We start from the raw sequence: 13,476 nt of genomic DNA, 5'->3' as shown, positions 1-13,476 counted from the left end.
TAATGGAAGCAGCTTATCTTTGAGTCTAAGGATGTAGCTCTTTTTATGTTTGTGTTCTTCTAGTAATAAATTGTGTTTTGTATTTCTACTTTGTGTTGACAGATGCAAATGAAGCTGATGGAAATGAAAGAGCTGGAAAACCATAATAATCAATTAAATTGGTGCAGTAGCCCACACAGCATTCTTATAAATGGTGCTACAGATTATTGCAGCCTTAGCACCAGCAGCAGTGAAACAGCTAACCTTAATGAGCATGCTGACAGCCAAGGCATGTTAGAGTCAGAGCCCATACACCAGGAGTCTCCAGTAAGTCTAATTGTTCTATAACCTTCATAATCAAGTTCAGAAGAAAAAAATTAATTCAGCTCAGAGTTTTTGTTGACATCATACTTAATATAAATATGGAACCTTGCCTCATCTGAGGACAGTTGATTTTTTTCCCCAGAGAGAAAGAGTAGGTACTCTGATCCGATAGTTCTGACACTTTTAACTAGTGTAAAAATGTGATTTTAACCAATCCGTTTGTTATAAAGCATGTTTTCAAAACAGTAGCTCTATAGATAGTAACTTTTTAAAACTTTTTTTTTTAAATCTTCTCACGCAAGGCTGAAAGTAATTCTTTATCTCATAATGTTGAGTACATTTATTTACTAGTTACTTAGAGAGCACACAGCAGTGCTGCTGTTATATGTGAGAGCTGCAGAGACAAAAGACTGTAACCCTGCCTTTAAGCAGCATACAGTCTAGCAGTGTAACACTGTGAAGGGCTGTGATAGTCAGGGAGGACAGCTTGGAGGAGCTCAAGATTGTATAGAGAAAGCTTTATAGGTGAGCTTCAGAATAAGAAGTGTTAAGCAAAGAAGAAGGTGGTATATTCCTGGCAGAGAAAACAGCATTTGCATAGGTATAAGATGGGAGAATCATGCTGAACAGGGTCATAAGAAGTTCTCAAAGGATCTCTTGTGATGGTGCGGGGAATATTAGTAGGAAATGACGCCCTCTCATAGTGGCTCCCTGCATTACCTCTTACATAAAATATAGATGTCTGCACCCCATTACAGACTTGCTGAGCTAGAGTTTCTGGGATGGTGCCACGTACCTGTATTTTTACAGAATATTCTGTGGGTGATTATGAGGAGCCCCCTGGATAAAAATGACTACTTTTAGGTCAGAAAGGGACAGAGAGTAAGAAATTTGGATTCATTTTGAAGCATTGGGAGGTTTATCTTACTGTGGTGAGTAGCCATTGAAGAATTTTAAGCAAGTTGTGACATAATTGCATTTACCTTTTAGAAAAATATAAAAAATGGATTTGAGAGTAGGACTGGATGCATGGAGATATGTTAAGAGACTATTGGAATGATCTGTGTGAGACTGTTTTAGCCTAAACTGAAGCAGTAATAGGAGGGATGATGAGAAGAATACAAGTGTGAGAGATACTAAAGACATAATATTAACAGACTTGATTTGTATTTAGGTGTTGCAGTCTTAGATACATTATACACTGTTCTTTTAAATACAAAAAGTTATCCTTCAAGGACATAGTGTGGTATGAAATGAAGATTTCCCCTGCCACTTCTTAAGCCCTATTACCTACTGGTCTAAATCCAGAAAGCAAGGGGAAGCCATTGAAGGACGTTTAAACATAAGAGCCCCAATCAGATATTTTAGATCTATTCCTTTAGCTACTACAAGAAGGACCAGTTGGAAGGGCACATAGTGGAGGCAAGAAGGCAGTTAGAAGGTTACTCCGGAGCAGAAGGATGGTACTGTAAATGGATAATAGTGACAATGAGGAAAGAAAGGAATGGATCTGAGAAGGAAGTAGGAGGTGAACTCAGCAAGACTTGGAGGCTAGCTGGGAAATGACACGAGGGAAGTGGTTAAGTGGTTTTAAGTTTTCTGGCCTGAGTGACTTTGATGCTTAATGATACTGTTTTCCTAAGAAGGATTTTAAGAGAAGAACTCATTTAATGAATACATTCTGCTTGTCTTCTGTATTTTTAGCAATTTTTTGTTATCCTTTGTCAGTTTCCTCTGCCAAGTAGAAAATACATCTTTAGTCCATATAACGTTAATATTTTGTAGGCAAGAAGTAGTCCTGAAATACTGCCTTCTGGTGTGACTGATGATAATGAAGTGGCAACTACAGCTGTTCATGAGAAAGTTTGTCCTGAATTTAATAGTGACAGACATTCAAAAGAGGTAAAAATAATTTTATATGTAAATGTTCTTGTTACAGATTTTCCTAGATGGGTTATACACTGTTTTAGGCTAAGGAAAGAAAAATGTATTAAGTGAACTTTATGACTACAGAAATATTTGTTATTTTTTTCAAAGCATGTTATTTTATTTTAAAATGTTACATCTTATAACTGGTTTCTAAAATAATACTTTTTGATTTAAAATTATTTTTAGGGAGATCCATTTAATGTAGAATCAAGTTCACTGACAGATCCTGTTGCAGATACAAACTTGGATTTTTTCCAGTCTGATCCTTTTGTTGGCAGTAAGTACTCTTATTTTTATATTATGGATTTACCAAAAAAAAAGTCTTTTTCATGTAACTATATAGGAATTAGGGCTCAGTTTTAAGATCCTACTTGTTAACAGCAAAAGCAGAGGGGTGTAGAGATGTGATATGCTTATATTTGCTGGTATTTGTCCTCATCAGGCAACAAACTCCTGGGATGGAGCCCCTGATTAAGAACATGTTTCTTCTTCAGAATAAGGACCAAAAGAAAGGTATTATGGACCAGGAGAGGAGACTAGGTACTCTTAAGTCAACCAGCAATTTTTTACCAGAGTGCCAACACCATGCTTTTAAAACAGTGGAATCTATAGCAGTTAGAACCTAGATCCCTGCCCTTAAGGTGCCTATAGTCTTTTTGAAGAAATAGGAGTTTAGTGAATTGAAATACCTGATGTCAGTGTAAACTATATTAAATACCACTGGTGTCAAAACTCTTTTTGCATTTTGTTGATTCCAAATCAGTTTGTGAAACTGATTGTCAGTTTATGACAGTTTTTTTTTCTCTAAGTTTTATTTTTTTCTCTAAGTTTTATTTACATTTCAGTATAATATTTGTTTCAGGATTAGAATTTAGTGATTCATCACTTAAATACAACACCTGGTGCTTGTCACAAGAAGTGCCCTCCTTAATGTCCATCACCCATTTAATATTCCCCCCACCCCACCTCCCCTCTGATAACCACCAGTTTCTTCTCTGTAGTTGAGTCTGTTTCTTGGTTTGTTGCCTCTTTCTCTTTTCCCCCCAGGATCATTTGTTTTGTTTCTTAAATTCCACATATGAGTGAAATCATGTGGTATTTGTCTTTCTCTGACTTATTTCACTTAGCGTAATAAACTTGGCTATTGTAGATAATGCTGCTGTAAGCATTGAGGTGCATGTATCCCTTCACATTAGTATTTTTGTATTCTTTGGGTAAATTCCTAGTAGTGCAGTTGCTTGATCATAGGGTAGTTCTATTTTTAACTTTTTGAGGAACCTCCATACTGTTTTCCTGAGTGGCTGTACCAGTTTGCTTTCCCACCAGCAGTGCAAGAGGGTTCCCCTTTTCTGAATCCTTGTCAACACCTGTTGTTTCTTGTGTTGTTAATTTTAGCCATTCTGACAGGTGTGAAGCATTATCTCATTGTAGTTTTGATGTGCACTTCCATGATGATGAGTGATGTTGAACATCTTTTTACATGTCTTTTGGCCATCTCTGTATCTTCTTTGGAAAAATGTCTATTCATGTCTTGCCCACTTTTTTTTTTTTTTTTAAGATTTTATTTATTTGAGAGAGAGAGTGATTGAGAGTATTGGTGGGGAGGTGCAGAAGGAGAAGCCAACTCCCTGCTGAGGATGAAGCCCTATGTAGGGCTTGATCCCAGGACCCTGAGATCATGACGTAAGCCAAAGTCAGGTGCTTAACTGATTGAGCCACTCAGGAATCCCTGCCCACTTTTTAATTGGATTATTTGATTTTTTGGGTGTTGAGTTTTATAAGTTCTTTGTATATTTTGGATACTAACCCCTTACTGGGTATGTCCTTTGCAAATACCTTTTGTGGAGCATCTTTCTATGTCCTTATTGGGCATTTGTATAACTTCTGTGGAGAAATGTTCATTCAAAGAACTTGACCATTTTTTATTGTTCATCTTTTTGTTGACTTATAAAAGTTCTTCATATATTCTGAATACAAGTCCCTAATCAAATATGTGATTTGCAAATATTTTCTTGTATTTTGCATTGTCTTAATTTTGATGAAGTCTATATTTTCTTTTGTCACTTGTGCTTTTCATATCATGTCTAAGATCCAAAGTCATGAAGATTTACTCTTAGGTTTTCTTCTAAGAGTTTTATAGTTTTAGCTATTACATTTAGATCTTTGATCTATTTTTGGTTAATTTTGGACTACGGTATGAGTAGGGGGTTTAGCTTTTTTCTTTTGTATGTGGATATCCAGTTGTCCCAGCACCATTTGTTGAAAAGATTATGTTTGACCTATAGAACTGTCTTGGCACTCTTGTCAAAAATCAAATGACCATAAATGTAAGGGTTTATTTCTGAACTCTATAGTTCTAGAATTATTTTTTGCTTCAATAAGGCTGAGTGTCTTTGTTTCTGGAGTAGTGATGGTAATACCCATTCAGAATTCTATGAAGAGCAGAGAATTCTGTTAGTAAAATTATTGCTGTTGTGCCTGTCTTTTCCCTTCTATTTGTAACCTCAGCTGGTGATCAGGGGGTAAGTATAGTTGGCTCCAGTTGAAATTTGCTTCTTCTGGGATGCCTGGGCTCAGCCAGTTAAGCATCTGCCTTTGGCTCAGGTCATGATCCCAGAGTCCTGGGAGTCAGCCCTACATCAGGCTCCCTGCTCGGTGGAGAGTCTGCTTCTCCCTCTGCCCCTCTCCCTGCTCGTGCACGCACTCTCTCTCTCTCATAAACAAATTAAATCTTAAAAAAAAAAAAATAGGAGTCATTAGAAGAAAATTGCTTCATTTATGAGGTATGTTGATGTTCTGCCTTGACTCTTTATTATTTTAAATGTTTCCTAAAAATGCATGGCATTTAGTGTTTTATCTACTTTGAGGTAGAGCTAACCAAACAGACTTTGCTTTATAAATTTTGCTTCTGTTTAAAGTTACCTTTAAGTAGTGATGTCCCTACAGTAAATATTGTTATTGTGATTTCTGCTTATTTATTTTGTCACAGGTGATCCTTTCAAAGATGATCCTTTTGGAAAAATTGGTATGTATATTATTGAGGTCCAACTTAGCTGTAATTTCATTCTGTTTAATTATAAACTTGTGTTATATTTAGAAATGAAGGATCAAAATAAGGTAGTTATAGGAAGTAGACTTGCTTTTTATTCAGTTTTTAAACTGATAAAAGGCCCCACTAAAGGTTGTATGTGCCTGGCATTTTCAGAGAGAAATTGGTAGATTCTTGTCAATTTGCTTAATTAACTATTAGCTTTATTATTTAAATTACATTAGTGTTTATATTTTGATACTTTTAATAATATTTAGACTGATTTTTCCTTGTTAGCCAAGGAGTAGATGAGTATAGTGATCTATACTACTTCAGTGTTTAGAACATTTTGTTTTCCTAAGATTATAGCATATGAATGGGGGGGAAGGAAATATCTTAAAGAATTACTAAATCTCAAGCTTGATAAGGTACTCTTTACCTTAAGGTAAAAGGTACACTGGTCTTGTGTACCATTTGTTATGCTTCTCAAACCTGTTCCAAAATAAGTTTATTAGGGGAGAGACTATCTTTTCACAAAATCACAAAGGAATTTGTGATTTCTCTTCCCCTAAAATTAGAATCACTAGTTTAAGGGAATTATTTCAACCTAGCATACAAGTAATCTTTCTGTAATAAGTATTAGAATTATTGATTTGCTTTGGGTGAATGATGAGCAAGTAGGAAAAAGAATATTAATTAAAGCTGTTTTAGGTACAACTGTTTTTTTATGGTCAATAATCATAATGCCAAATACCTAATTTAGATTCTGCAGAAGTTCAACATGTCTTTTAATTAAGGCAGTTATTATACTTTCAGGTGATAGGAAATTTAGTGTAGTAGTTTTCAGTCTTTCATATATGTGCTGTATTTTCTTAGATCCATTTGGAGGTGATCCTTTCAAAGGTTCAGATCCATTTGCATCTGACTGTTTCTTCAAGCAGTCTTCTGCTGACCCTTTTGCCACTTCAAGTACTGACCCTTTCAGTGCAGCCAGCAATAGCAGTAATACTTCGGTAAGTAGAAGGGTTAAAAACTGTTACATGGATAACAGTCGTCCTTGGTGAGTTTCTTGAAATATACAGTAATCAAAGGATCCTCTTTTAGATTACTTTTGATGGGCTGTGTGAAAATGTCAGTCTCATGCAGTCCGTCCAGTTTTTGGTTCAGACTGGCATTTCACAGCTTTATCTGCCCCTGTAATTAGCTGGACTAGCTTAATTTCATCTAAAAATCAAGTCCATCCTTAATAAGGATCAAATATTATCCAATTGACATATATAAAATAAATTGTTCGAAATCCATTAACCAGTCTTTAAAGCTTTTTAGAAATGTGTGCTATGCATTACTGAAATAATGAAAATCAACCTAAAAATAGCATTGATGTTTTAGAAAGATAAAATCACTTATAGACACATTTTATATATATTTAATAACACATACATGTTAATCTTGTAGAGAAATACAAATTCCTACTAAATGTCAGACTCTCTTTTGTGATCTTCACAACCTTGCAAAGTAGGTATTGGTAGCCCTGTTTTAACAGTAAGAACACTGGGACTTGGAAGTAACAAAGGTCATACGGCTAAGTGCTTTATCGTCTGGAGGCTTTAAAAGAAAATATATTGTGGAAATTTAAACATACCCAAAATAGAGTAATATAATGAGATATTTTAAGAAACCTCCACGTAAGGATGTCTGGGTGGCTCAGTTGGTTAAGCAACTGCCTTCCTCTCAGGTCATGATCCCAGGGTCTTGGTATTGAGTCCCTCATGGGGCTCCTTGCCCAGCGGGGAGCCTGCTTCTCCCTCTGCCTGTTCTGCCTTCTCTGGCTGCCACTGCCCCTGCTTGGGCTCTCTCTCTTTCTCTCTAAAAAAGAAATAAAATCTTTAAAAAAAAAAAAGAAAGAAAGAAAGAAAGAAATCTCCATGTATCCGTCACCCAATTTCAATAATTATGAATGGTTTTAGAATTTGTTTGTTTTATTTTTTATTTAGAGGCTTATTTTTTTAATTAACACATAATGGATTATTTGCCCCAGGGGTACAGGTCTGGTGAATCATCACTCTTACACAACTGACAGGGCTCACCATAGCACATACCCTCCCCAGTGTCCATAACCCAGCCACCCTATTCCTCCTCTCCCCAGTCCCCAGCAACCTTCAGTTTGTTTACTGAGATTAAGAGTCTCTTACTGTTTGTCTCCCTCCCCAGCCCCATCTTGTTTCATTTTTTCCCTCCCTGTCCCCCTGCCCTGCCTTTCGAATTCCTCATATCAGAGAGATCATAGATAATTGTCTTTTAGAGGATTATTTCGTTAAGCAGGATGTTTCACCCAGACAAGAAAAATTGATGGAGCAATTTGAAGCAAAAATTTTGTCTTCTAATTCTCTTAGATTAAGAATACTCCCTTAAAAGATGGAGCACCGGGGTGTCTCAATGGGTTAAAGCCTCTGCCTTCCGCTCAGGTCATGATCCCGGGGTCCTGGGATCGAGTCCTACATTGGACTCTCTGCTCATCGAGGAGCCTGCTTCCTCCTCTCTCTCTCTGCCTGCCGCTCCGCCTACTCGTGATATCTCTTTCTTTCAAATAAATAAATAAAATCTTTAAAAAAAAATACTCCCCTAAAAGAGTAATTGATTCTTTTAAAGTTAATAAATTCTGATATTCTTTAATTGCTTTCCTACTGTGCTCAGTAAAGAGCTATTTGGCCAACAGCTGGTATTTTCCATTGATATAAAAGTGAGCAAGTGCCTCTGTAACTGAGTATTTGTGGTTTCCACAGGCTACTGGATACTCTGTTTTCCTATACTTAGTTTGCAGCGTGGACCCATTTGCCAAATTCTTCTAAAATTGTCTGCAACCTGAATTTTTTTCCTGTTACCTTATTCTAGTCTCTCATTCTCCACTTTTATCTTTAAAGAGCAAGAAAACCAAAGTAGCTCTTCCTAATTTAAAAGTAAAACAAATTTCTGCTGTTCCTCTTGCCTGATGAAAATTCTCCACCATTTGTCCTATTTACTTTTTCTCTTTCCTCCCCAGTTTTTGAAAGCTGTTTTGCCCTTGCTGACTGCTCAGGATTTCTCCATTAAAAACAAAACAAAAAACCAAATTGGCAGTATAACAATAGCTTTGCTTATCTCCTCTCTTCTGTGTACCAGGCATGGTGCTAAGCTCTGTTCATGTGTTACCCATCTCATCTTCACACTATTTCTGTGAAACTCTTGTTACCATTCTCATTTTAAAGATAAGGTTAAATGATAGTAAGTTAGTAAGTGGTAGAACTGAATTCAAACCTTCATTTATCTGACCAAAATCTAAGTCCTATAGTCCAAGATTTAAACTTAATTCTTCCCAGCTACAGAGCCCATATGTATTGTGATCTTCCTTCTTTTCAAACAGGCATCTGATTATGTTTCTAGATCTGAATCTCTCCCCTAAAGTCTTTCCTATTTCCCTCAAGGCTAGTCTCTGCTTTCAGAGGGACATAGTTTAAAAAACCAAAGTGAAACAAAACAACTATTTCTTACTTTCCTAGCTAGTGTATGATAGCTAATGTGGGTAGATAGATAGTTAGTGTGGGTACTAAGTCATACAGTCAGAGTGGGGAGTAGATGGCTAATATGGAAGAGAGAGAATTTCAATAATAAATTTGGTGACCTTGGAGGATTTTGGAACCTTTATTCTATAAAATACTATCTGAATTATAGTTATGAAAATTACTTTTGTGTATTAAATTGCCTAATTATCAAACTGAAGATGACATAGTGTCTAATGGCCTCATTCTTTCAAAGGCTATGCAGTCCGTCCTGTTCCCCCCTGCTGTCTCAATGATCTTTTAGGTGGTGACACAGTGTATTATGAGGAAGGAATAGAAATTAAACCTGACACTAAGGTAGGCCTGCTTTTTGTCTGTCTCTCTGTGATGGTGATTAAAATCTATAAGCTTTTGTTAAAAATCAGGCCTGTTAGGGGCACCTGGGTGGCTCAGTGGGTTAAAGCCTCTGCCTTCGGCTCAGTTCATGATCCCAGGGTCCTGGGATCGAGCCCCACATCGGGTTCTCTGCTCCATTTGATGTTCAATTCTAATAACCAATTTCTTAATGATTAGAAATAGAGCCTATAATACAGATGACATTGATAGCCATGAGTCAGAGGAGATACAGGTTCCCAAACGCTTTTTATGCCCATTTCATGTAACTGTCTGCTAAGGCTTTCATTGGCCTCTTAAGAGGGCCTGATACCAGAAAGAGAAAATTCACTTTTCTTCCTAGGTATATAATTTGTTTGACTATGATTAAAAACCAAAATAAGTTGGGAAAATAGTTCTGTAGTGGAACTCTTTGGCTTCTGGTAAGGAAAACAGTTCTGTAGTGGAACTCTTTGGCTTCTGGTAAAGTCCTCACTCTAGCCACTCACCCTTGCCACTTGGTCCAGATTCTTAAGTGGTTTATTATTGAAAGTAGCAGGATCTTTTTAGCAGAGCTCCCTGCCTTCCTCGCTCCCTTCTTTCTTCCCTCTTTTCCTCCCCTCCACTTCTCTCCATGCCCCCACCCCCATCTTCCTCTGGAGTACTGTGTATGTTCCTCTGATGGGCAGAATGCTGTAACTAGAAAGTCAATCTGGCATTTTCTGATACTAAGTACTAGGATATTTTAAGAGTTAGAATAGTATGCATCCTAAATACAGCATGTCATCCTGGAATAGCAGAAGGACCTTAATTAAAAAACCGGTGAATTCCAAATAATGCCTATAGTTTACAGTTTTGTACCAGTGTTAATTCCTTAGTTTTAATAGATGTACTGTGATTATGTGAGGTACTAACATTAGAGGAACCTGGGTGAAGGATATATGAGAACTCTATGTATTATCTTTACAACTGTTCTAGAAACCTAAAATTACTTCAATACAAAAAGTTAAAACAGTGTGTATCTGTACTAGTAGCAAAATAATGAAGAAAAAAGATGAATGCCACCAAAGTCAGGGTAGTAATCACCTCTACAGAGGGGGGATGGGATTGTTTTTAGAGAGGGGCACATGAAGACTTACCAGGTGTTGGCAGTTTCTTGAAAGGTGATAACAAAGGAGTTCATTTGATAGTTACTTGTTAAACCATATGTGTTTCATATACTATATTGAATGGCTATTATATTACCCAATAAAAGATTAGAAAATGGTATGTGTCATTTAGTTTAATAAGATTGCAAATCATTAGGGGAAGCATTAATTCCTAATGTCTTGTATTTTTTTCCTTTTTTTTTTTTTTTTAAAGATTTTATTTATTTATTTGACAGAGAGATCACAAGTAGGGGGGGTGTGGGTAGGGAAGCAGGCTCCCTGCTGAGCAGAGAGCCTGATGCAGGGCTCTATCCCAAGACCCTGAGATCATGACCTGAGCTGAAGGCAGAGGCCCCGCCCACTGAGCCACCCAGGTGCCCCAATGCCTTGTATTTCTTAATTAAGATTTTGTAAAGAATATTTTCTTTGGTGTGGCCATGAGGTTTCAGCTATGAAATATCGCCTCTCTTAGTCATGATTTTGTGCAATTTGTTTAGGTAGAAACATTGAAGCACAACGATCCTTTTGCTCCTGGTGGAACAGTTGTTGTTGCAGCGAGTGATTCAGGTAAGGAAATAATTGATCAGTTTATTTGAATAGTAAGTGTTACCCTTTTCTTTAAGCTTCTTTTTCTGGTTTCCAAATATAATTGTCCTACTTACTTACTTAAGGCTGTAAAATTATTGCATAGTTACAGCAAGTTGTAATCTACCAGTAATGATGGCAGTTGTTGGCATATCACTCTCTAATTTTCTTATCATTTATTTATCTCGTTTATTATTCATGTTAAAGATCTTACAAGAGGGGAGTGGGAGACAGGTTTCCAGTTATAGAATGAATAAATCATGGGAATGAAAGGTACAGTATGGGAAATACAGTCAATGGTCTTATAAATTTGTGTTGTATGGGGACAGATGGTAGCTATGCTCATGGGAAGCTTATTTATAAACTTGTCACATCACTATGTTGTACACCTGAAACGAATGTAACATTGTGTCTCAGCTATACTTCATTTAAAAAAAAAAATCTTACTAGAATATGTACTCTAGCCAGTAAAGCCAATAAAAATTTTTTTTTCCTTGTTAAAAGGCAGTGTTTGGCATTTTGACAGTCAGCAATGATTCTTACAGATCTTGGCCTAAACTTATAGATTGCTTCTAGTAGGTAATAATGATAGCTCTACAAGTAGTGGGTGAGATCTTTTAATAACACAGAGAAAATTGAAATGTTACTCTGGCATCCAGTCTTTAGGCTTTATTTATGGCAGTTAATTTTCCATTTATCCTTTTAAGTAATATTTCCATTTTAAAGATCAGAATACTGAGGACAGGAACTTTAAGTAACTTGATAAAATTATACAGTTTACTAGATTTGAACCAGTTGAAGCTGAAATTCAAACCAAAGTCTGACAGTCTAAAAGCTTCTGTAATTTTCTCACTATCCATTTAAAAATAAAACAGACCAGCTATTGTGTGGGAGAGCAGGGAATCAGAGGGAAGCAGACTCAAACATGTGAATACCTCAGGTATCATGCTGATAACAGGATTCCTTATTTTTCCAGATGTAAATAGGGTGAGTTATTCAGTACACAAATTTGCTGATATGATAAGTTGAGGATTATGAGCATAGAGAATGATTTGTAGAAATGCCCTCACAATTTAAATGTTTGGTATTGTACAAATTAAAACAAGATGAGATTTAGCAGTGTGAGTTTTTTTCAGGTTGAAATTTAACTTCCAATATGAGTAACAAAAGGAATTGAGTATAAAAAGCAGATATGTAGAAAACCAGATTTAACGTAGTGCTGGGTATTGATTTAAATCAAAACTTAGAACTAACAGCAAATAAGATTTCTAAAAGGCTTATTGTAGTAACAGTGGTTAAATTAATAGAGTTTTAAAATACATGTGCTTTTTTTAGACTCTCATTATTGAGCTGGTGAATTAATATATAGCTAAGGATATTGTATGATTAGAAAGGATAAGCTAAGAAAATAAAATGAAAAGTTAAAATATTTATACAGGTGACCCTTGAACAATATGGGGTTTAGGGATGCTGTCCCTCCCCCAACATGCTGTTGCTTGTCTGTGTATAACCGTTGATTCCCCAAAACCTTTACTAATATCCTGATGTTGACTGGCAGCCTTACCAATAACATAAACAGTCAGTTAACACATATTTTGTATGTTATATGTATTCTTACAATAAAGTAAGCTAGAGAAAACAGTATTAAGAAAATCATAAGGAAGATACATTGATAGTACAGTGCTGCATTTATTGAGAAAAATCTGCATATAAATGACTCCACACACTCCATACCCATGTTGTTCGAGAGGGTCAACTGTAATTAACTCTTGACTGGAATGCTAAGAGCCATGGAAATTCATTAAAACTGCACAAATTTAAAGGAAAGGGAGATCACCTCCATTTAAGGTAAGTCATGAATGGTTTTAAAGCAGAAGATAGCTTTTGTTGTGTAACCATCACAAATCCAGTTTATCTACTTTTTCTTTTTTTGCTTGGACATTCCAAGAAAGTCCAATGTCATGAAGGTTTTCCCCTTCTAAAAGTTTTATAGCTTTAGGTCTTGCATTTAGTTCTTTGATGCATTTTGAGTTAATTTTTATATTTGTTGTAAAGTAAGAGTCCAACTTCATTCATTTAAGAGTGTATTTTCAGTTTTCCCACACCATTTGTTGAAAGGACTTGACCTTTCCCCATTGAATGGTCTTGGCATCCTTGTAGAAAATCATTTGTCTTTATACACAAGGGTTTATTTCTGGACTCTCTCTTCTGTTCTGCTGGTGTAAATGTCTGTCTTTGTGCCATACTGTTTGATTACTGTAACTTTGTAATAAGTTTTGAAATCAGTAAGTTTGATACCTATAACTTTGTTACTCTTTTTCAAAATTGTTTTGGCTATTCGCATTCCCTTGATATTCCATTTGAATGTTAGTGTGAATTTTCTATTTCTGCAAAATATGTCATTGGGATTTTGATAGGGATTGCTTTGAATCTGTAGATTGCTTTGGTTAGTATTAACGTCGTAACATTTTCCAATCCATGAAGTGTATTGTCTTTCCATTTAATTGTATCTTCTTTCATTTCTTTCTGAATGTTTTATAGTTGTCAGCTTACATGCCTTCCTTGGTTAAGTTAA

General features: G+C 36.0%; 1 protein-coding gene across 3 annotated transcripts in view; it reads left to right on the top strand.

Annotated features, from left to right (window-relative positions):
- EPS15 (epidermal growth factor receptor pathway substrate 15) overlaps positions 1–13,476 on the top strand; it is a 146,421-nt gene that overhangs the window by 111,163 nt on the left and 21,782 nt on the right. For all 3 annotated transcript variants that reach the window (XM_044238211.1, XM_044238213.1, XM_044238212.1), the window contains exons 16-21: positions 103–306; positions 2,089–2,205; positions 2,419–2,509; positions 5,222–5,257; positions 6,137–6,273; positions 10,814–10,883. In XM_044238211.1, the coding sequence (XP_044094146.1) occupies positions 103–306; positions 2,089–2,205; positions 2,419–2,509; positions 5,222–5,257; positions 6,137–6,273; positions 10,814–10,883 (655 nt within the window). The remainder of the gene's footprint in view (positions 1–102; positions 307–2,088; positions 2,206–2,418; positions 2,510–5,221; positions 5,258–6,136; positions 6,274–10,813; positions 10,884–13,476) is intronic.

Source organism: Neovison vison, chromosome 2, assembly GCF_020171115.1.
Source record: "Neovison vison isolate M4711 chromosome 2, ASM_NN_V1, whole genome shotgun sequence".
NCBI lineage: Eukaryota > Metazoa > Chordata > Mammalia > Carnivora > Mustelidae > Neogale > Neogale vison.
This window is presented reverse-complemented; position numbering and strand designations above follow the sequence as displayed.